This window comes from Bufo gargarizans, chromosome 9 (genome assembly GCF_014858855.1).
Source record: "Bufo gargarizans isolate SCDJY-AF-19 chromosome 9, ASM1485885v1, whole genome shotgun sequence".
NCBI lineage: Eukaryota > Metazoa > Chordata > Amphibia > Anura > Bufonidae > Bufo > Bufo gargarizans.
In genome coordinates this window covers 37,138,284-37,161,035 of record NC_058088.1, presented here as the reverse complement: position 1 = coordinate 37,161,035, position 22,752 = coordinate 37,138,284, and the positions used below count along the sequence as shown (strand labels likewise).

The following is a 22,752-nucleotide window of genomic DNA, read 5'->3' as shown; positions in this document are numbered from 1 at the left end:
CGCAGCTGTCCTATGACAGAATGTCTGTTCCGTTGCTCCGCAAAAAAAAATAATGCATGTCCTTTTTTTTTCTAGTTTGCGGACAAGGATAGGCATTATTACAATGGATCCGCAAAAAAAATAAACGGATGCCATACGGAACATCATCTGTTTTTTTTGCAGATTTGCAATTTGCGGACCGCAAAACACATACGGTCGTGTGCATGTAGCTTGATGCATACATTAGCAACCGTTCACAATAGAGTTCTATTGTAAAAAAAACTAAAATAATAAAAGCATACTTTTTTTTTTTACCATGTATAACGGGTCTCTGCAGAATACTAGAACATGCCCTGCTGCGTTTTTGTATCTTTTTTTTTTCTTCTAACGTATATGTCGTTCTTCTAACGCATAAAACGTGATGGGAACCCAGCGTTAATGACGATTATTAGCTCATATAATTGAGTTGTTTCTGCATCAGCATCCTTTACAATAACCCTTTATGAAGGTCGCTGTAATTGTCATGTATTTCTTTTCCCTTTATTGCTTCTATCGCCCGTTCTGGGCAGAGGTCACATGACCATGTCCATCCTTTCTTATTTCCTGTGATGTTATGTCCATGGGAGGAGCTATAAACTAGCTGGGTGTTGTTAGGGGAGTGTTTATGTAATAAGCTGGGTGGGAGGAGCTATAAACTAGCTGGGTGTTGTTAGGGGAGTGTCTATGTAATTAGCTGGGTGGGAGGAGCTTCAAACTAACTGGGTGTTGTTAGGGGAGTGTCTATGTAATTAGCTGGGTGGGAGGAGCTATAAACTAGCTGGGTGTTGTTAGGGGAGTGTCTATGTAATTAGCTGGGTGGGAGGAGCTATAAACTAGCTGGGTGTTGTTAGGGGAGTGTCTATGTAATTAGCTGGGTGGGAGGAGCTATAAACTAGCTGGGTGTTAGGAGCAGTGATAGGGGCGTATCTATGTAACTAGCTGGGTGGGAGGAGCTATAAACTAGCTGGGCGTTGTTAGGGGCGGTGCTGGAGCTGTGGCAGAGGAAGGAGAAGTGCATCATGGGTTTGGTTGGATACAGAGACAGAAAGTGATACATACAGGATGGAAACAAATCAGAATGGGTCAGAAGAGTCCAAATTGTTAAATAAAGCAGTGGGAAGATGTGGTAAGCAACTATATGAGCAGGTCTGTTTAAAATCACAGTGATCTTGGAAAACTCTTTTAATATCCCCATCAGAAGCATTTTATCGATCTGCTATAAAAGAACGGTGAAGATTCACGTCCATGGGTTCCCTGACCCCCATAGTACCTGGGCAATAAATGAAGAGATGACATCACTCTATAGATGCTACAGAAAAGAAACTGAGCAGATAGAGGTGGGTCTTGCAGCTATCAGGTATTTAGAGGATACCCTGGGAATATGCCATTAAAAGGGTTTTCCAAGATTATTTTTACTGATGACCTATCTTCTGGATAGGTCATCAGTATCAAAATCTCGAAAAACCCCTTTAAAGAGGATTGTTCCCCCATAGCAACTCATCCACAGGATAGGCGATAACTGATCCCTGGGGGGCCCATATCCCCTGAATGAGGCGGGGGTCACACATACACACCACCACTCCTATGGGACTGACAGAGATTACCGAGGGGCTCCCAGCGATCATACATATAGTTTCGGACCCGGGCCCCTGAACACACACAGCTGCCCTCGGTCCCGCTGCTGCTCCATTCCCAGCCCCTGTGACCACTGCAGCCAATCACAGGGTTCAGCAGTCTCATCGGCGTGAATGTTACAACCTGGACAAGCTCCTTAGTGACCAGGCTGCCTTCACTATTTCATGTATGATGTCTTGTTTTATGGGGGATGGGGCGTGCTAAACCTGAGTGAACGCTCCCAATGATTACAATTATACAAATAAAGCCTCATGCACAGGAACATATTTTGCTCCCATGTCCGTTCCATTTATTTGTGTGGATAGGACGTGTCCGCATCCATATGTCCGTTCCATAGCCCCGCACAACATATAGAGCATGTCCTATTCTTGTCCGTTGTGTGGCAAAATACATACGGTCATCTGCATCAGCCTAAAAGGGGAGATTAATCAAAACTACTTTAAAGGACAACTGGCTTAGTTGCCCATAGCAACCAATCAGAGTCCACCTTTCATTTTTCAGAGCTACTTTGGAAAATGAAAGGTGGAAGCTGATTGGTTGCTATGGGCAACTAAGCCAGTTTTCCTTTGCACATTTTTTTTTTTTATCGAAAATTTCCGACTGATGAAACCAATTCCTATTGGTTCAAACCGAGGGTTATAATATCCAAGGTGTACAATACCACGTCAATGTCCGTTACCGCGGCCAGTGTGTGCACAGAGACCTGCACATGTGACGTCTACGCTCGCGCCGCCGGCTATACCCAGGCTACTAATTTTAGCTCCCTTCATACTTCCTCTATGCAGCATCAGCTGCTTCCAAGCTTCAGCTCACGCAGCTCAGCCAATCATCGAGCCGGACTGCCACCCGGCCCCGCCTCTCTCTCTCGGAACGTCCACCAATCAGCGCTCCAAGCGCTGGCCCTGATGAAGCAAGAAGCTCAGCGCTAAGCCCCGCCCTCTCCTGCTGTCCCCGGACACTGAACCTGTTCGTTATTGTTGTTATAGCTGGAGCGGGGTGCGGTGACGTCACCGGGTAAGGCCTGTTCTGCTCGGCAGCGGCGGCGCGCACACACCAGTGCGGGAGCGCGCCAAAGCGTCCCGCCCCGGGCCGGACAGTTTCTGCGGTGACGGGTGAGCAACTTTTTGTGAGGCAGTCTCTACCGAGCTGCGACCGGGAGGCGGCGGCCAGGTGTCCGGTAGGAAGTTTGCGGACGGTTGCTGAGAGGGGAGTCGTGTGTGTCCGTCCTGGGCTCTGACTGGTTTTGTTTCTCTTTGACAGAAGCCAGTGTGCTGACGGGAAGACATGGACTACCCTGTACCCCGGGGGGAAGTGCTGCCGGCCGGGCTGCTGGACAGGTAGGGGCACTGGACGGACGTTAGGATGGAGCTGTGGTGGGACTACCACTCCCAGCATCGCTCTCAGCCTGGCTGGGCTGTGGAGCATGACTTCCACCTCAGGACGACTTACTTGTGTGAAGTCTATGGGAATGTGCTGTGTGGCAGCATGCTGAGACTTGTAGTCCTTGTTTGCTTTTACATTGTAGCCATGGTGGTCTGCACCTGAACCCCTTTCTTTCACACTGTTTGGAGGTGCTGGTGTGACCTCGTGTGACGAGACTGGCGTTAGTGGCGTTTCAATCATTGTGGCGTATGCCCTCCAAATTCCTGAAATGATAGGATATTTATTGAAACTGGCGTAGTTACCCATAGCAACCAATACGTTTTAACCTTTTATTATTTAGAGCTTCATTGGCAAAATGACAGGCTGAATCTGGTTGCTATGGGCAACCACCAGGTTTGCTAAACACCCCCCCCCATGTACCTCACTGAATAACATATATATTTCCCACGACTGTATACATTTTTGCGGTTCGCAGATCTGCAAAACGGAGGCCAGCCGCCTGTGTTCCGCATTATGTTTCAAATGCCTATTCTTGTCGGTGGCGAGAGCAGTGTCCCACACGGAGTACGTTTCCTGCAGGTGACACACTCATCTGATATTCGCCTACGGGGGCATTCACACGGCCGGATGTATTTTGCGTATTTTCCATTATAACAATGCGATTTCTTGTCCGCAAAACAGTTCTGTTTTTTGTTGAGGACTACAGAATGGACACACCGATGCGGACAGCACACGTAGTGTTGTCCTCCATTTTTTTGCGGACCCATTGAAATGAATGAATCCGTATCCAATCCCCCCCAAGGAAAAAAAAAGGATGCGGACCAAAAATATGGTCGTGTGAATGGGGCCTTAGAATATGACCATATTGCGCTGCAGTAAAAAACCACACGGCTGTACAAGTCACATCAGGCTAAGGCTAGGTCTACACAACTACCTTTGGCGCGCGACAATTTTAATAATGGCAGTCTATGGTGTCGCACTGCATTATGCGACGTGACAGTCGCAGAAAAATCCATCTTAAATTGATTTTTTGTGACAGTCGCAGTGCGACACTATAGACTACCGTTATAAAAATTGTCGCACAACAAATGTCCTCGTGGAGACCTAGTCTAAAACTAAACTTTATTAGGGCCGCGCTATTCAGTCGATTTGCATTGTTGACCCCTTAGTGACCACCCATATGTGTCACTAACGGGCCGCGGTCCTGCTCTAACAGCCTGGATCGGCAATGGCGCCCGCCGCATGTAATGTGCTGACAGAGGAAGCAGACTCCCCCTGTTTCCCATCGGCACCCCACAAATGCGAGTTTCGTGGGTCGCCGATGTATGTGAAGGCTGCCTGGGGTCTGATGTAGGCCCCACACCAGTCTTCAGTAATTTCCTGCGCTGTCTGTTTTATAGTCCCCTTGTGACAAAAAAAAACCAACTCATTTATTCAACGAAAAAAATCCCATAAAAAAAATTAAGCTTTTTTTTATTTTTTTTCCATTGAAAATCTGCTTTCAATGAAAAAAACTGCAAAAAAAAAAAAAAAAACACTTCCCCCATATGTTTGGTGTCCATGACGACCCGGGCTACAAAAATATCATGTAAATTATTCCCTACGGTGAACGCTGTAAAATATAAATAAATACAGAATTGCACATTTTTTTCTTAGTTGCCACGAAAATACGTAATAACAAGCGATCAAAATGATCCTATTTACTCCAAAATGATACCAATGAAAAATACAAGTCGCCCCGCAAAAATCGAGCCCTTGCACAACTCCATAGAAAGAAAGAAAAATATGGGTCTTGGGAAGCGGCAATGTAAAAACATTTTTTTCTTTTATTACAAAAAAGTAGTAAAATGTAATCGTACTAACCCGGAGAATGAAGATATGTTGTTTATACAGAAAAATGAATGCTGTAAAATTTATTACATAAAAACGCAGTGGCAGTATTGCTGTTTTGTTAGTTATGTGTACCCCAATATGGCGCCATTAAAAACTACAGCTTGTCCTGCAGAAAAACAAGCTATATAGACGGAAAAATAAGTTATACCTTTTGGAACGCGACGATGAGAAAAAAGGAAGATAAAACAGGCTGCTCACTAAGGGGTTAATGGCCGAGCAGTATTACAGGTGTCACATGGACGTTTACAGACGGGCTAAACGGTGCTGTTGTAATTGGCTTGATAAGAACATGACTGCGGTGTGTGGTCGTACCCTATAAGCTCCATTATTTTATTTATTGATATTTTTTTGGTGTTCCTCTTTAACAGCAGGTCTGCAGTATGCGGGCATCAGCCGAGGGCGCACCGTATCACGGATGTGGACCGATTCACTTGAATGGGTCCGGAAGACACGAAGCAGAAGGCATTTCGCTCTCTGTCTCAGCACAGCAGAAAAATAGAATATGCTGTATTTTTTTGAGTTGCAGACTGATCGCGGACTCGTTCAAATTGTATAGGTCTGTACCTGTCAGCGCCGGCAACACGGACGTGCTTGTGCATCCCCAGTGCACGGCACAGGCGGCACACGTGTGCATGAGCCCCAAGGCTGCTTTCACATATAGGTTTTTTACACTTTTGTGTTATTAGTGTTTTTTTGCACCCGTATTTTTTTGCATATTTTGCTACTACAGTTTTGTAAATTAGGCAGCACTTTTTGTCTTTCTGCTGGAGCTTTTCAGGCCTTTTCCCCATCACCTTCTCTATTGGGGGAAAAATGCCATAAAGGAAATGCTAGTGGGCAAACTCACTGAGGGGAATCTATCGTTCTTCCCCGCTACTTCTCTGGCATAAAGTCGCAAACTCCATGTTTGTGACTTTTTAAATGCCACTGTGACAGTTTTTTTGCAAGAGGCGCTGCTATGCCACACTCGCCACTTTATGAAAAGGGGACAAGGCCCCTGGCAGATTCATCTTCCTTTATTCTAGTTTTTTGCCATAAATTAAGTCACAAGAAATGAGGCAAATAAGGCGATCCAGTGTAACTTCCCCCTGGTGTGGTTGTGCCAAATTATAAAATACTGCCCGCAGTTTCTCTTGATCAGGCTGGCCCATGCCCCAGGTGGACCACCAGAGGGAACGCCTGGTGCAACACATCCTGCTTCTGGCATCCAATGGTCCCCCCTCCAGGAGACCGGAAAGGACGGATTCTGCAGATAACTGAGACCTAATGGAGCCTAAAGACGCCATAGACTATAATCATATTCTGAGCGGACACCAAACGGACCCAATTTTAGTCTATAGGGTCTTTAGGCTCCGTTACGCCTAGGTATCTGCCAGAGAATGGAAAGGAGAAACAGTGATGTGAAAGGAGCCTTGGTGAATAAGAAATGTTCTTTTTTTACCTCCATAGATTGAAAACCCCCAACAGACCTTATCCTATTGTTCCCTCTTGTAGTTGCACAATCTGGACATTAAGCTTTACTGATACATTGTAGCAAACAGGACAGGAGACAGCAATGATCTGTTGATGTACTTGTTTCGTAGAGGAATGTATAGGGTGGATGCAGTGGTATAATGTCTGTACTTTTTCACCTTGGTTTTTCAGACGTGGTAGCCGCGCAGTTTCTGATGCATGTGTCTCTGTAGAGCTGTGGTTATTGCCCTTTACACGTAATTGATAGATCAACATATAATTGAGTGATCAATATAAAAAAATCACAGTGTCTGGTAGTGAACACTTCTTCTAATCGGACACCTTCATTATCTCACCATATGAGGTCCTGTTCTCGATCGTGTAGGTGTCAGGCCTAACATTGACGTCTTGGACCGGGCATGACACGTCTCTAAATCCTTCCTCCTTATTTATGAACTGCCAGAGAGTTGTGAAAATTGGTTCCTCTCTTCCCACAGAGGTGACAATATGTATTGTGTACTGCGGCTGTGTGACTGGTTTACCAGTTGGAGACTACTTTACATTTTGAGTTGAAGACAAAGCTCTCATTGCTTTATTACAGCAGATAGATCTTCTGATATTCCTGCTCAGGTGCTTATGCTTGTGGCATTGCCTGGATGGTGACACACGGAGTCCTTGTGAGTTTGTACACCATGTGCCGCTAGTTGGTGACTCCATACCACCCCATACTATAAGATACTCTGCCCTAGAATCAATGCATCTTATAGAACAGTGATGGCGATCCTATGGCACGGGTGCCAGAGGTGGCACTCAGAGCCCTCTCTGTGGGCAACCGCACTGTGAAAAGTCTATGGTGTACCAATATGCCTTAGACTTTTCATGCCATTCATCAGCGCAGGGCGCACTATGGACAGCACAGGCAGCGCACTGAATGTAGGCAGGCTTTAATAACTAAATGATAAAGTACATGGAATATATATACTATTATTAAACTATAGTATTTAGGTTAAATTGCCGTGTTGGCACTTTACGATAAATAAGTGGGTTTTGGGTTGCAGTTTGGGAACTCGGCCTCTAAAAGGTTCACTGTTATAGAACCTGGTCTAGGAAAAACAGTATGAGATTTTCACTCCCAGAATTTTTCTGCCACAAAAACCTCCACGTGTGAAGGCACCCTTAGGCCTCTTTCACATGGGCGAGATTTCCATGCAGGTGCAATGCGTGAGGTGAATGCATTGCATCCACACTGAATCCGGACCCATTCATTTCTATGGGGCTGTGCACATGAGCGGTGATTTTCACGCAGCTCTATATTGTGCGTTTTTCACGCAACGCAGGCCCCATAGAAGTGAATGGGGCTGCTTGAAAATCGCAAGCATCTGCAAGCAAGCGATTTTTCACACATGGTTGCTAGCAGACGATCGGGACCCGATCAATATTATTTTCTCTTATAACATGGTTATAAGGGAAAATAATAGCATTCTTAATACAAAATGATTAGTAAAATTGGGATTAAAAAAGGGGTTAAAAAAATAATAATTTAACTCTCCTCATCCACTTTTTTGCGCAGCCCGGCTTCTTTCTGTTTTCTTCTTTGATCTGTGAGAAAAAGGACCTGTGGTGACGTCACTTCGTTAATCACATGGTCCATCACATGATCCATGGATGATGTGATGGGCCATATGATGAGCGCAGTGATGTCACCACAGATCCTTTTCCTCACAGATCATCAAAGAAGAAGTTTGGGTCTGGGTACCAAACATGACGATTTTTCTCACGCGCGTGCAAAACAAATGAAAACGCTTTGCACTCGCGCAGAAAGAAGCCTTAGATAGGTATAGTAAGGCCCCTGAGACTTCCAGGGGTACCTATGATGGCTCTGTACAGCTTAGAGCAGGCATCCTCAAACTGCGGCCCTCCAGCTGTTGTAAAACTACAACTCCCACAATGCCCTGCTGTAGGCTGATACCTGTAGGCTGTTCGGGCATGCTGGGAGTTGTAGTTTCGCAACAGCTGGAGGGCCGCAGTTTGAGGATGCCTGACTTAGAGGCTGTATGACGCAGTAGGGTGGCAGTTTGCAAGAGCCTTAGAAATGTGGTACTTGTCATTCTTAAAAGGGTATTCTGGTTGTTAGCCCTTATCCCCTACATACAGGAGAGGGGGGGTTGGACCTTCACAGATCGGTGGGGGTTGGACCTTCACAGATCATGAGAACGGGGGCCCCGTATCCCTTCCAGACCCCGTGAAATAAATAGAGCAGCCGGTTGCACATGCGAGTACATCACCATCTCTGTAATTCCTATAGAAATTAATGGAGCAGCTGCACACAGGCGACTGGCTGCTCATTTCATTTTCAGAGGGCTGCAGGGAGTACGGGGCACCCGTGATCGATGGTCCCAGTGGTTGGGTCCACACCGATCTAATAGACAAGCAGAATACCCCTTTAATATCCCCTTAGGCCAGTGTATTCACTGCATTAAACATGCTTGGTGTGGGAGCGTGAATTCCCGCAGTGAACTTTGCTCCTTTGACCAGGAGCACACAGCAATAGTGCTCATGCACACTAATGTTGTTTGGTGCGGCATTCTCTTCAATGCGGCCGCTAAAGATGCAGACAGCACTTTGTGTGTTGTCCGCATCTGTTGCTCCGTTCCATAGCCTTCAAAAGCAATAGAACGTGTCCTATTGTCCGTTTTGTGGACAAGAATAGGCATTTCTATTATGGATAGCCGTTCCGCAAAGTGTGGAACGCACATGGGTGGCATCAGTGTTTTGCGGATCTTCAATTTGCGGACTGCAAAACACGGCGCGGTCGTGTGCATGAGCCCTTATAACTTATAATGTGGTGTGTTTCTGCCCGATCACCACTGTAATGATTTGTACTGTCATAATGGCATCCAGTCAGATCAGCAGGGTTCAGTATGGGAATTCACTCGCACACGGAGCGTCTTTCACGCAGTGAACACGCTCATTGGAAACTGGCCTAACAAGGCTAGATGTCGGGGCCACCAGCTAAGGCTACTTTCACATGTGCATGGTCCTCATGCATTCTGAATAGAAAGAGATCTGTTCAGGATGTCTTCTGTTCCGGCACCATTCAGTTTTGTGACCGGACACAACGCTGCAAGCTGCGGTCGTAAAAATGGATACGGCACTGAAAACAATGTAAGTCAATGGTGACAGAATTTTTTTTAAGAGCCTAAAAAAAAACTGATCCATCACCCTTTGACTTTCAATGTATTTAGTGACGGATCCGTTTTTTTTCCTGTTATTTTTATTTCTCACAACGGCATCCTAAAGGAACGGATCTCAATACTGGAATTAACAACACAAATGAGACTAATACGTAGCTGGATTGGGCTTCTCTCACACACATCTATGGCTGTTAGGCTACTTTCACACTGCCGTTTCTGGGTCTGCCTGTGAAATCCGTTTCAGGGCTCTCACAAGCGTCCCCAAACGGATCACTTTAGCCCCAATGCATTCTGAATGGATAAGGATCTGTTCAGAATGCATCAGTTTGGCTCAGTTCCGCCTCTATTCCGCTCTGGAGGCGGACACCAAAACACTGCTTGCTGCGTTTTGGTGTCCATCTGGCGATGTGGAGCCAAACGGATCCGTCCTGACTTACAATGTAAGTCAATGGGGACGGATCCTTTTACATTGACACAATATTGGCGCAATTGTAAACAGATCCGTCCCCCATTGACTTTCAATGTAACTCAGGACGGATCCGTTTCACTTACACTTAGCCTTTTTTTGTTTGACTGAGTTATGCAGACGGATCCGTACTGAACGTATACCAAGGTTTGCATTATAGGTGCGGATCCGTCTATGCAGATACCAGACGGATCCGCACCTAAACGCAGGTGTGAAAGTAGCCATAGCTGTGGCTGGATATATAATGTTTACTTTTGCTATGTTAATGGGGCTATAGCTTTAGGCTTTTTTTTTTCTTTGCATTATTTTTCTTGGTCACAAGCCAAACTAACCTTGTGGTTCCAGTTCTTAAGAAATTGGCTGAGTTTCCCTTTTTTGCTTGGCCTTAGAGGTTTACTGAAAAAGGAACTCTTTCATCTTATAGGTTCTGCATTCAGCATATGCTGCAGTCTTAACCCTACTTTCTCGTGCAAATATGGAAAGAAGACGACTGCGCGGTCCAGGGCGGCCTTACTTTGTGATTCTAGTCTGATTGCCGAATGACTTCATCATGAGAAAATGTCATTAGTCGTGTTCCTGCGAGACCTTTGAAATATTATCACCAGGTTCACATGATCCTCTGCAGACAGCAGTGTTCTTTATAGTTCTATTACACTCGGGAGGTTCCATACGTCCTGGAGGACACGCAATGATCTCTGCTTATTCATATGCGTAGGCCTTGTTATTACGTGTTGTATTTGAGTCTCTTCGTGATCATGCGGAGGTCTGGAGCCCTAGCAGGCGGACTCTGTGAGAAATGGGAAGTCCAGCTTTTGACAAATATCTCTCACACACACACACACACACACACACACAGCCTTTTGTGTTTTTAGACTTCCTATGCAATAAATATCCATCTAATCACATAAAAGAGCTCATAACCAGCCTGGACGTAAAAACGTGTGGCCCTTTAGGAGAAGGCCACACAGGGTGAATTTTCTACTGTTACTTCCTGCATTATGCAATGCAAAATGTGAAATCTGAAGTGGAAATCCATAGCGTACATTGGCAATGCATGCTGCAGAAAGGCTATGTACACCTTCATGGGCAACTTTATGATTACATTTTACTCATTTTTGGCTAAAAATATTGAGCCGTTCTGTCACAAAGGGTTAACTGTTTGTCTAGCTATATGAAAGGTACTTTCTAGGGACCGATATTAGGGATCGACTGATATTGATTTTTTTTAGGGCCGATAATTTGTGAACTTTCAGGCCGATAGCCGATAATTTATACCGATATTCTGGGTATTTTCATTTTTGAAAAAAAATAAAAATTCCTACACAAATCTGCTGAAAATTAATGTTTATTGTTAATGTGTGTGTGTGTGTATGTATGTATGTATGTGTATATATATATATATATATATATATATATATATATATATATATATATATATATATATTTTAAATCTTTTTTTCATTTATACTTAATATTTTGGTTTTTATTTTTTTTAACTTTTAGCCCCCTTAGGGACTAGACCCTTGTCCTATTCACCCTGATAGATCTCTATCAGGGTGAATAGGAGCTCACACTGTCCCTGCTGCTCTGTGCTGTGCTGGGGCTCCGATCGGAGGAGGAGGGGAGAGAGATCCTGTGGCCACTGCCACCAATGATTAATACTGGGCTTGGGTGGGGGGGCGCACTGCGCCACCAATGATTAATACTGGGGTGGGGGGCGCACTGCGCCACCAATAATTAATACTGGGGGGGCTTGGGGGGGGGGGGGGTGCACTGCGCCACCAATGAAGTTAAATCTCTCATTTATTCATATACAGGAGGCGGGAGCTGGCTGCAGAATCACATAGCCGGCTCCCGACCTCTATGAGCGATAGCTGCGATCCGCGGCACCTGAGGAGTTAACTACCGGAGATCGCAGCTATTGCTCGTAGAGGTCGGGAGCCGGCTATGTGATCATGCAGCCAGCTCCCGCCTCCTGTTCAATTTGAATGAATGAGAGATTTCTCTTCATTGGTGGTGCAGTGGCCACAGCCCCTCCCCTTCTCTTGTCCCCTGTCCTCCCATTGGCTGCAGCACAGGGGGAGGGAGACACTGCTTCCTTCTCCCCTGTGCTGCTGCTGAGGGAACACTGAGCGCTGAGAGCAGCGCGATCTGTGTTCCCCATAAGTTATCGGAATATCGGCAAAATAAATGCCTATACCGATAACAGTCAAAATCCTCAATATCGGCTGATAATATCGGTAAAACCGATAATCGTCGATCCCTAACCGATATAGATTTTTATTTTATTTTAGGGCTGATACCGATAATCTGTGAACTTTCAGCCCGATAGCCGATAATTTATACCGATTGAGGGGGGGGGGGGGGGTTTGAGCAGCCAATGGCAGACGGGGACGAGCCTCCCTAGCATCGCAGGTGTGACGCTAGGGAGGCTCGTCCCCGCCTGCTAATGGCTGCTTTATCCCCCACACTGTGTACATGGAGAAGCAGCAGTGGGGGAGTGGGGTAAGTATATTCCCTCTGAGGGGCCCGGCACATGGGGCTTTTTTGAGAAATTGGATAACCCCCTTACCTTTCTCTACATAATAATAACTTGGAAATTTGATGACCCCTTTGAAGAGGGCCTCCCTGGCTGTGACCCTCCAATGTGATTGGATCGCGGCAGAGCCAGGGAGAAGGAGACTCCCATTGAGAAACCCTGGCGGCGTCTTCTCCTCCCTGTTCTGATGCTCCGTATTTACATACTAAGCGCGAGAACTTCAGGCGGGCATAGGGGCGATGTTTAAAAAATTAAATAAATGGGTGGCAGCATCAGCGGGGGTACCCCATAAGTACAAGTATTTATCTCCTGTAAGTAAAGCAGATGAAAGGTCCTCTTTCAGTGTCCTTACAGTGCATGTGATTTCAGGGTGAGATACCTTGGGCTTTACCTTGTTGTTGCAACAAGAACTAAAATGCAACTGATTTCTGAAAAGAGAACAGAATAGGACCTTGATACAGCAGGTGTCATATACCCATATATACTGTGATCACCTGATGGCCCGTCTGTCTAAGGGTCATTTGTGAGCGGCCCAAGTTCCTTTGCCTTTCTCTGTAATGGGATTATTACCCTTGGATGATGGTTTAGTTAACAATGTAACTATTCCTGCAGTAAAGTGGTTATCCACCTTTTACCGACTGATCTAGCATCTGATTGGTGAGGGTCCGCCTTCCCACTGCTCACAGTAGGCTAGTGACGTCACGACTATAGGTCATGTAGCCTGGGCGCAGGTCATTCCCTTTTACTTTAATAAGGCAGACCGGTGCTGACATATAGTCGTAATGTCAGTAGCCTACTGGGAGCAGCGAGAAGGCTGTGAGCGCCGCTGCCTTCTCAAACGGCTGATCGACAGGTGTCAGACCCTCGCCAATCAAACGCTGATGACTAGTGATGAGCGAAATATTCAGAAATTCGATTCGACTGCTTTGTTAATTTTAACCAAAAGATTTGCTTTGTGACAAATTACTTTGTCATAAAGCGCATTTCTTTGTAAGTAGAGGGTGCAATGACGGGGAGCGGTACCGTCATTGTACCCCTCAGATGCCGTGTTCATAGCTGATCCCGGCATTTAATAACACGAAAAACATGTAAAATAAAAAACTAAATAAATTAAATCATACTTGCCTCATCCATTTGCTTGCGAAGAGCTGGCTGCTGCCGTCTTGATTAAAGATCTAGCGCAATTGCGTCGTCACGTCGTCTGGCAGGGTGACATCGTACATCACCACGCACAGCGATGTGTGAGATCTTCAATCAAGATGGTAGCAGCCGGCCCATCGCGATCAAATGGATGAGGTAAGTAATTTTTTTTTTTTTTGGGGGGGGGGGGGGGGGGGGGATTTACCACCACAAGAAAATTTAGCTTCGCAGCAAATCAAATTTTTCCTGAAATTCAGATCGATTAATTTGCCAGGGGATAGATAATCAGTCTGTAAAAGGTGGAAAACTCCTTTAATCTTTTTTAGTTTCTCACATTCTTTCTTCCTTGCTGTAACTGGTCAATTATGCTTTAACCCCTTAAGGACCGGCGATGTACACGGTGATCCTGGCGGGTGCAGGAGATGCGCCCACCCAATCTGCGGCAGGGCCCGGCAGTCACTGATAGCCGGACCCCTGCAGCATGTGCTGGCATCGGTGAAATCTCCGATGCCGGCGCATTAACCCTTGATGTGCTGTGGTCAGTGCGGATTGTGTGGAGGGAGGGAGAGAGCAATGATATTGTGTAAAACTTAAATAATAATTGGATATCGCCGCGTCGGTATCGACCGGCTCTATAAAAATTTCACGTGACCTAACCCCTCAAATGAACACTGTCAATTGGTGGCAGTCCCCTCCCCTCATCATTATTGGTGCAGTGGCAGCTTCTGATAGTAGCCCCAGCAGTGTAATCCTGGGGTTCCGGTCGGTTACCATGGCAGCCAGGTGAAGCCCTGGCTGCCATGGTAAGATCCCTGCTGCTGTGTGAACTATGCACAGGGCAGCAGGGAGAGTGAAGTCCTATTCACCCCAATAGAGCTTTGTTAGGGTGAATAAGACAAGGGATCAAAAGATCCCAGGTTCCAGCCCCTAAGGGGGGAAATGGTTATTAAAGAAAAAGTAAAAAAAAAAACAAAACAAAAAAAACACCAAAATATTAAGTATAAATCACCCCCTTTCCCAATTTTACATATAAAATATATAAACAATAAATAAACATATCACATATTACCACGTCTAAAAAGTCCAAACTATTAACTTGTAAAAAAAAAAAATCTGTGATGAACGCCGTAACAGAATTTATTTATATTTTTTTCAAAAAATGAAAATGCACAGAATATCGGTATAAGCCATCGGCCTGAAAGTTCACAGGGTATCTGCTCTAAAAAAATCAATATTGGTCGATCCCTAATATAGAGCAACCAAAAATCAGGTACCCTAAAGTACAAAAATAGTTTTTTACTCTTGGGGTCCATCAAAGGGGGGCTTCAAATGGGATATGGTGTCAAAAAGCCAGTCTAGCAAAATCTGCCTTCCAAAAACCATATGGTGTTCCTTTCCTTCTGCGCCCTGCCTTGTGCTCGTACTGCAGTTTATGATCACAAATGGGGTGTTTCTGTATTTTACAGAATCAGTGCTTTGTTACTGGATAAAATGGATTAAAATAGAAAATCTGCCAAAAAAGTGAAATTCTGAAATTTCATCTCAATTTTCCATTAATTCTTGTGGAACACCTAAAGGATTAACAAAGTTTGTAAAATCAGTTTTGCATACCTTGAGGGGTGTAGTTTCTAAAATGGGGTCATTTTTGGGTTGCTTCTATTATGTGAGCCTCACAAAGTGATTTCAGACCTGAACTGGTCCTTTTAAAAATTAAGTTTTGGCAATTTTCTGAAAAATTTCAAGATTTGCATTTTAAACTTCTAAGGCTACTTTCACACTTGCGCTAGGTGCAGATCCGTCTCCGTATTTGCACAGACGGATCCGCACCTATACATGCAAACGATGGTATCTGTTCAGTGCGGATCCGTCTGCATAACAGCTTTTTCAGATCTGAGTTCGTGAAAACTCAGATCTGACAGTATATTCTAACACAGAGGCGTTCCCATGGTGATGGGGACGCTTCAAGTTAGAATATACTAAGAACTGTATACATAACTGCCCCCTGCTGCCTGGCACCACCTGATCTCTCTTACAGGGGGCTGTGATCCGCACAGACCTGTCACTTACCAGTAGTAGGAGCACCGGCCGGCCACAGACAGCGCAGGTAAGTAAAGGCTAAGTAACCATGGCAGCCAGGACTGCAGTAGCGTCCTGGCTGCCATGGTAACCGATTGGAGCCCCAGCGATTAAACTGGGACTGGGGGGGGGGGGGGGTTGGTTGTTAGCCTGTGGTTTAATACTGGGGAGGGAGGGGGGTCTGGCAGCCCCCGGTTAATTGTGTGGATCACAGCCCCCTGTAAGAGATCGGGTAGTGCCAGGCAACAGGGGGCAGTTATGTACACAGTTCTTAGTATATTCTAACTTGAAGCCTCCCATCACTATGGGAACGCTTCTGTGTTAGAATATACTGTCGGATCTGAGTTTTCACGATCTAACTCAAATCCGATGGTATATTCTAACATAGAGGCGTTCTCATGGTGATGGGGATGCTTCAAGTTAAAATATACTATCCGATTCGAGAAAACTCTGATCCGATGGTATATTAATAGGGACTCCAGACTTTACATTGAAAGTCACCAATATTGTGTCAATGTAAACGGATCCGTCCCCATTGACTTACATTGTAAGTCAGGACAGATCCGTTTGACTCCACATCGCCAGGCGGACACCAAAACGCAGCAAGCAGTGTTTTGGTGTCCGCCTCCAGAGCGGAACGGAGCCAAAATGATGCATTCTAAACGGATCCTTATCCATTCAAAATGCATTGGGGCTAAACTGATCCGTTTTGGGCCGCTTGTGAGATCCCTGAAACGGATCTCACAGGCGAACCCTGAAACGCAAGTGTGAAAGTGGCCTAAGCCTTCTAACGTCCCCGAAAAATAAAATTGCATTCACAAAATGATCCAAACATGAAGTAGACATATGGGAAATGTAAAGTAATAACTCCAAAAATAGTTATTACTTATCTATTAAAGTAGAGAAATTGAAATTAAGACCCCCTCAAATCTGAGAAAATAATTAACTCTCGTGTCCTTCTCTGGACACCGCCACCACTAGGGAGATGCATCGCTCTCCCTGCTGCGCTGTGCTCTGACTCGACGTCACACAGCGTAAGTTCACAGAGCGCACCTATGTCCTCACGCTATGCGCAGGTCACAGCACAGCGTGTGGCAAACACAGAGCGGTGAGTACAGCCATCACAAGTAAGGGTCCATTCACACGTCCGTTGTTTCTTTCCGGATCTGTTCCGTTTTTTTGCGGAACAGATCTGGACCCATTCCTTTTTTTTTAATGAGTCCTGAAAAAAATCGGACAGCACAATGTCAGATTTTTTTTCAGGACCCATTGAAAATGAATGGGTCCAGATCTGTTCCGCAAAAAACAGAACAGATCAGGAAAGAAACAACGGACGTGTGAATGGACCCTAACACTGTATTCAGTGCTCCTGGGTCCTATTCCACTAGTGAACTCTTCAACAAAGGAAGCGTTTATTAGTATTTGCCCTATAAGGAGCACTGGCGTCCCCGTCCCCCCCTTCCTTTTGCGGGAAAAAGGTGCAAAATGCAATAAACTTTTTCAGTTGCAACTTTCTATTAGGGTTGTTGCGATATCAAAATTTTGATTAGGTTTCGATACCATAAAAAAGTATTGCGACATTCCGCATTTTATTGAACGTCAGGCCCATAATAGAACAGTCCTATCCTATTTTTTGGGGGGACAAGGTGACCTCCCCCGTCCCGCCTCCTGCTTTAATTAGGCACACAATCATTGGTGGCAGTGGTGCGGGCAGCTTCAGAGCCCGCTCACTTCATTGGGCTGAGCAGCAGCCGCGTCCTAAGAGAGAACATGGTGCTCGGCGCGCGCTATGTTCTCTCCAGCCAGACAGTGGAGAAGGAGGGAGGGAATACCCGAAACAACCCTACTTTCTATGTACTGTATTTTTTTGGGCTCTATTTTGGAGTGCATTAGACTTTTATAGCTTTTTAATTCAAAATGTATTATTTTTTTTTTATTTTTTTTGGGTGGTGGTGGATGGTCCAAAAAATTGCAAATCAGCCTTTATTCCTATTATAATGTTCACATTCACATCACATGATGCTCTTCTGCTTCTACCATGTAGCCCGTTCTTGTCTCTGTCCTTTGGGGAAAACAAATTCTGATATTTCACGGAAGTGTATATGTGCAGCCTTAATTGTGGTATAAAAAGTGTCTGTCATGGTCCCGTGGGGCACAAGTATTAGTTGGTCAGCATACTCGTGTGTGTCCTTGTCACTTATTTTCCCTTCCTGTTCTTCACACCATTAATAAACTCTGCGCTAGTTCCCAGATATCCTTTCATCACCACAGGCTGGCTCTAAACCTCTGTTACTGCTCCAGCCAAGTTTTTCCTGCGGACTTTTTTTTATTTTTATTTTTTCTGTTCCCCATAAAAGCCCAGGACAGTAAATACACTTGATGTAGTTTTAGTGCTTTTTTTTTTTTGTGTGTGTGTCTGTCAGATAAGAACAATGGATATAGAATTTTGTGCAGCGCTGGTTTTGGCCAAGCTTTGCATATTGTGTAGATGTGCGTTCTACAGCATTATATTGCATTGTAATGTAATCTAGACTTGCTTTGCTGGCTGGTGGCCCCTTACTTTGTTTTTATGCTGTTTCTTGCCCAAACTGTCCGAGCGTCTGATTAATGGTTTATCCTTGGTCAGGTCCTTTTTTAGGTTACATTTACACAGGACTAAATGTTTGTCACCATGGACTTGTGTACTGAAAATCTGCAGCACTTTACAGTACCAGCGGTGAGGATGAGGTTTCTTAAAAAAAATTAAAAATAAGCTGCTGAATCCTTTTCAAAAGCCAGTGCTGTGGACCACAAATTGCGGTCCGCAATGCACGGGCACCCCCTGTGGGGAAGCCGCATGGGGATCATAGACCCATTCACTTAAATGGGTCCGCGATCCCTCCGTTCCGCAAAAAGAGCATGTTTTATTTAATTTTTTTGCGGTGCGGAGGCACGTAACGGAACCCCAGGAAGCACTCCGTAGTGTTCCGTTCTTCTGCTCCAGATTTGCGGACCCATTGAAGTGAATTGGTCCGCATCCATGATATGGAATGCACACGGAACGGTGCCCGTGTATTGCGGATCTGCAAATGGGTAGCACACGTTCGTGTGAACGAGCCCTAAGAGAGAGAAATTCTGGTAAATTCACACGTGACCAGTGTGTTGCACTGATGAGATATTTGCCTGGTACCAGCACTGTGGATATCAGCCGGGTTCCTTTAGATTCTAGCAGGCCTAGACAAAAACATTCCTGACAACGCCAAGCTATTGACTGACAATACGGCCACCTGTTTCTATATACTCGGTGGCATGAGCTCAGTAGACAAGAAGCCTGGTATGTAGGATTATCTGAGCTGTAATGTAAGGTGACCTTATTACAAGGGAAAGGCACAGGATCAGAGGGCATTACTGTTCTGCCCACTTCTAGTCTATAGGTTATGTTTTACTTGGGACATAAAACTGGGTCTCCAGAAAGAGCGGCGTGCGTGACAGCAGGTACAGTAATGTCCGAACTCTCCTTCTTTGGTTAACCGGCTTTACATTCAGCAAAGTAACCGAAGGAGCTGGAGCTTTATAATTTGTGGTAGTTTGGCGGGCTAGGACAGAAAACTGGGTGCAAAAGGGCAGGATGAACGTTTTTTCCTTTCCGATCTTGTAGAAGTGCACTCTGATGTACTGAGAATTTCAGAATATTTAAGCCTCGTGCACACGACTGTATTTTGTTTCCATGTCCGATCATTTTTTATTTTTTTTTGCGGATAAGATGCGGACCCAATTTATTTCCCATTAACAGTGTGCTGTCCGCATCAGTATGTCCGTTCCGTTGCTCCGCAAAAAAAAAATAGTGCATTCTTAGACTTAGGGATGTACCGATACCAGTATCGGTATCGGGGTCTGATTCCGGACATTTGCACGAGTACTTGTACTCGTGCAAATGTGGCCGATACCTCATGGCCCAGATCAGCGGAGGCGTGTCCCATCTTCTCTTCCGGTCGGTGGTGGCGCTGCTCCCAGCTGATTAGTGGGGGGATGGCAGCGGATATTATACACCTGGGGACGTGCTGGCTCAGTAGCGGCAGGAGGAGGCTGCCTCTGCCTGGGGTTCTGGATATTATCCTCAGGGGACTGCAAGAAGCTGGGCCGGAGGTGGAGAGATGGCAGGAGATGCCGGAGCCCAGGTACTGCAGTCTATTCCTATGTTTGCCAGCCACATCTGATTCTGGGAAAGCTGTGTGACAGCCAATATGGCCGCCTCTCATAAGCAGAGCCATCCAGAGCAGAAGTGGGAGGAGCTGGCATTTACAACTTCAGGGAAAGTGGGTGACAACCCCTGTGACTGCTGTGATGCTGGCTGCTGTGGTTGTCACCAAGGATCTACCAGACTGGGAGCACTCAACCCCTTTAATGGCCAGCATAATGAATGTATGTCACAGATTTATGCCGAAAATATGTAATGAAGTAAAGAATATCGGAGAGGTCACGTGGCTGTACTCTGTGCATCTGCATGGGAAGGATTACATCAGGCCAGGTGGGTATGATGCATGAAATGGAGAAGAAATCCAGTTAATTTCTCTCCATTTCCTGTTAAAACAGACAAACAGTGAATAATAAAATTAGGTGGTGGTGAAGGGGGGGGGGGCAATGGGCATATAATAGTAATCCCCAACCAGTGTGCCTCCAGCTGTTGCAAAACTACACCTCCCCAGCATGCCTGCACAGCCAAAAGCTGTGTGGGCATGCTGGGAGTTGTAGTTTTGCAACAGCTGGAGGCACATTGGTTGGGAAGCACTGTTATATGCCCATTTATTAACCCTTGTACAAAGGAAAAGTAAAGCAGTTGTCGATAGCAACCAAATTCCAGCTTTATTATTTTTTCATTGCTATCAGCAACTGTGCCGCTATTACTTTGTACAAAGTTTGATAAATCTCCCCTAATACTAAATTTAAATTTGAAGTAAAAACATTACCACACCATAATTGGTATCGGTAATTGGTAAATAGTCCTTTTTTGACTGATGTTTTCTTTTCACTGAAGCCTGTCTGAGAAACGGCGTTAACCTGTCCCCTTCAATTGTATGGGGGCTGTTGGTCAGTGAAAACGGACAAAATAGAACCTGTCCAATTTTTTTAATGTCCGCTAATTCACTGTAAAAAAAACTGTTGCGTCAATAACCCCATAGACTACCATTGTTCTTAAAACTGATATGTGATTGCCGCTTAATGTCGTGTGAATGTAGCCTCACTTGATGTGCTTTTGTGTTACACCTCAGTGGTGAATAGATATACAGTGTGTGCTGTCTGAGCGTGAACTGCAGGGAGAAAGGCACCCTCCCTCCCACCCCTGCAGCTGGCAGAAGTTGATTTTTACCTTCATTTTCTTTTCAATCCCGGTCGGGGGCGAATCTTAGCGGAAACTGGGGGCAGGGTTTCCAAGTCCGTCTTTTGAGGGTGGCCTGAATGGCCACCCTACCTGCCCCCTTAACTGTGGTCTCCACAGCACTCCGCTCCCTGCCCTGCCCCTTTAAAGCTGACCACGTGCAGCGAAGAAAAATCGCTGGGTTGTTATGGAAACCTGGAGTAAAACTGTATGTGGAGACGAAGGGCCTGCAAGCTTCTATTGGCTGATAAGGGTCATGTGACCGTATGTATGGCAGTCGGGATTGGAAGAGAAAGACTTGCAGGTTTCTATTGGCTAGAGATTTTTTTTTTTTAACCCCTTCCCGACCTATGACGTGTATACTCGTCATGGAGCACTGCTACTTGTCTGCAGACATGGTGACAGCGCTGAGACCCCAGCTGTTCTACACAGCCAGGGATCTCAACTTACCGGCCGGGGACCAATGAGGGTGGTCCCGGGCCAGCGATCGCTCTGATTTAGCTAGCCTGTACAGACTAGCCAATCAGAGGATTCTAATGCCGGCTGAAAGGTTCTGATGCCCACAGTCCGTGAGCTCATCCCTCTACCATGGGGCCACTGCTGTGCAGTTGCAGTGACCCAGGCTTGAGTGTTGTGGCAGCGGTCCCAATGGTTACCATGGCAACTGGACGCCTTCACAGGCTTGCCATGGCATAGCTGAGGCACTTTCACACTCACGTTTGGTGCGGATCCGTCATGGATCTGCACAAACGCATCCGTTCACTTAATACAACCACGTGCATCCGTTCAGAACGGATCAGTTTGTATTATCTTTAACATAGCCAAAACGGGTCAGTCTGTTTAAAGTCATTGGGGGGCGGATCCGTTTTCTATTGTGCCATATTGTCAGTGAAAACGGTTTGGCTCAGTTTTGTCAGACAGATACCAAAACTCTGCAAGCAGCGTTTTGGTGTCCGCCTCCAAAGCGGAATGGAGACTGAACGGAGCCAAACTGACGCATTCTGAGCGGATCTGAGCATTCAGAATGCATTCAGGGCAAAACTGATCCGTTTTGAACCGCTTGTGAGATCCCTGAACAGGTCTCGCAAACGTAAACCAAAATGCCAGTGTGAAAGCAGTCTAAGTCTGATCAGCCTCCTGCTAAAGGTAGGAGGCTGATCAAGCTGTGTAAAGTCACAATACACTGTATAGTATACTGCAGTGTATTATAGAGGCATCAAACCCACTGGATCTGGAAGAATCAAGTGGGTCTGGGTGAAAAAAAGTAAAAATCTAATGTCTTCCTATAGTTGCACATTAATAATTGATTAAACATAAAAAAAAAAAAAATTCTACACATGTTTGATATCTCCGCGTTCCTAACGACCTGATCTATGAAAGGGTCATGTTACTTTCCCTGCACGATGAACGCCATTAAAAAAAAAAAAAAAACTATGATGGAATTGAAATTTTGCCCACCTCACTCCCCCCCCCCCCCCCAAAAAGGTATTAAAAGTAATCAAATAAGCTGTATGTACCCCAAAATGGTACCAATCAAACAGTCACCTCATCCCGCAAAAAACGAGCCCCTACATGAGACAATCGCCCCAAAAAAATAAAA

At 45.4% G+C, this 22,752-nt stretch overlaps 1 protein-coding gene across 3 annotated transcripts in view; it reads left to right on the top strand.

Annotated features, from left to right (window-relative positions):
- Positions 1 to 2,645: 2,645 nt before the first annotated feature.
- KLHL13 (kelch like family member 13) overlaps positions 2,646 to 22,752 on the top strand; it is a 91,714-nt gene continuing 71,607 nt past the window's right edge. Inside the window, exons 1-2 of one of the 3 annotated variants that reach the window (XM_044305720.1) lie at positions 2,646 to 2,667; positions 2,914 to 2,990. In XM_044305720.1, the coding sequence (XP_044161655.1) occupies positions 2,938 to 2,990 (53 nt within the window). In that variant the 5' untranslated portion in view covers positions 2,646 to 2,667; positions 2,914 to 2,937. Of the gene's footprint in view, positions 2,766 to 2,786; positions 2,831 to 2,913; positions 2,991 to 22,752 lie in introns of those variants that run through there. The other 2 variants (XM_044305718.1, XM_044305719.1) reach the window with 2 other exon arrangements.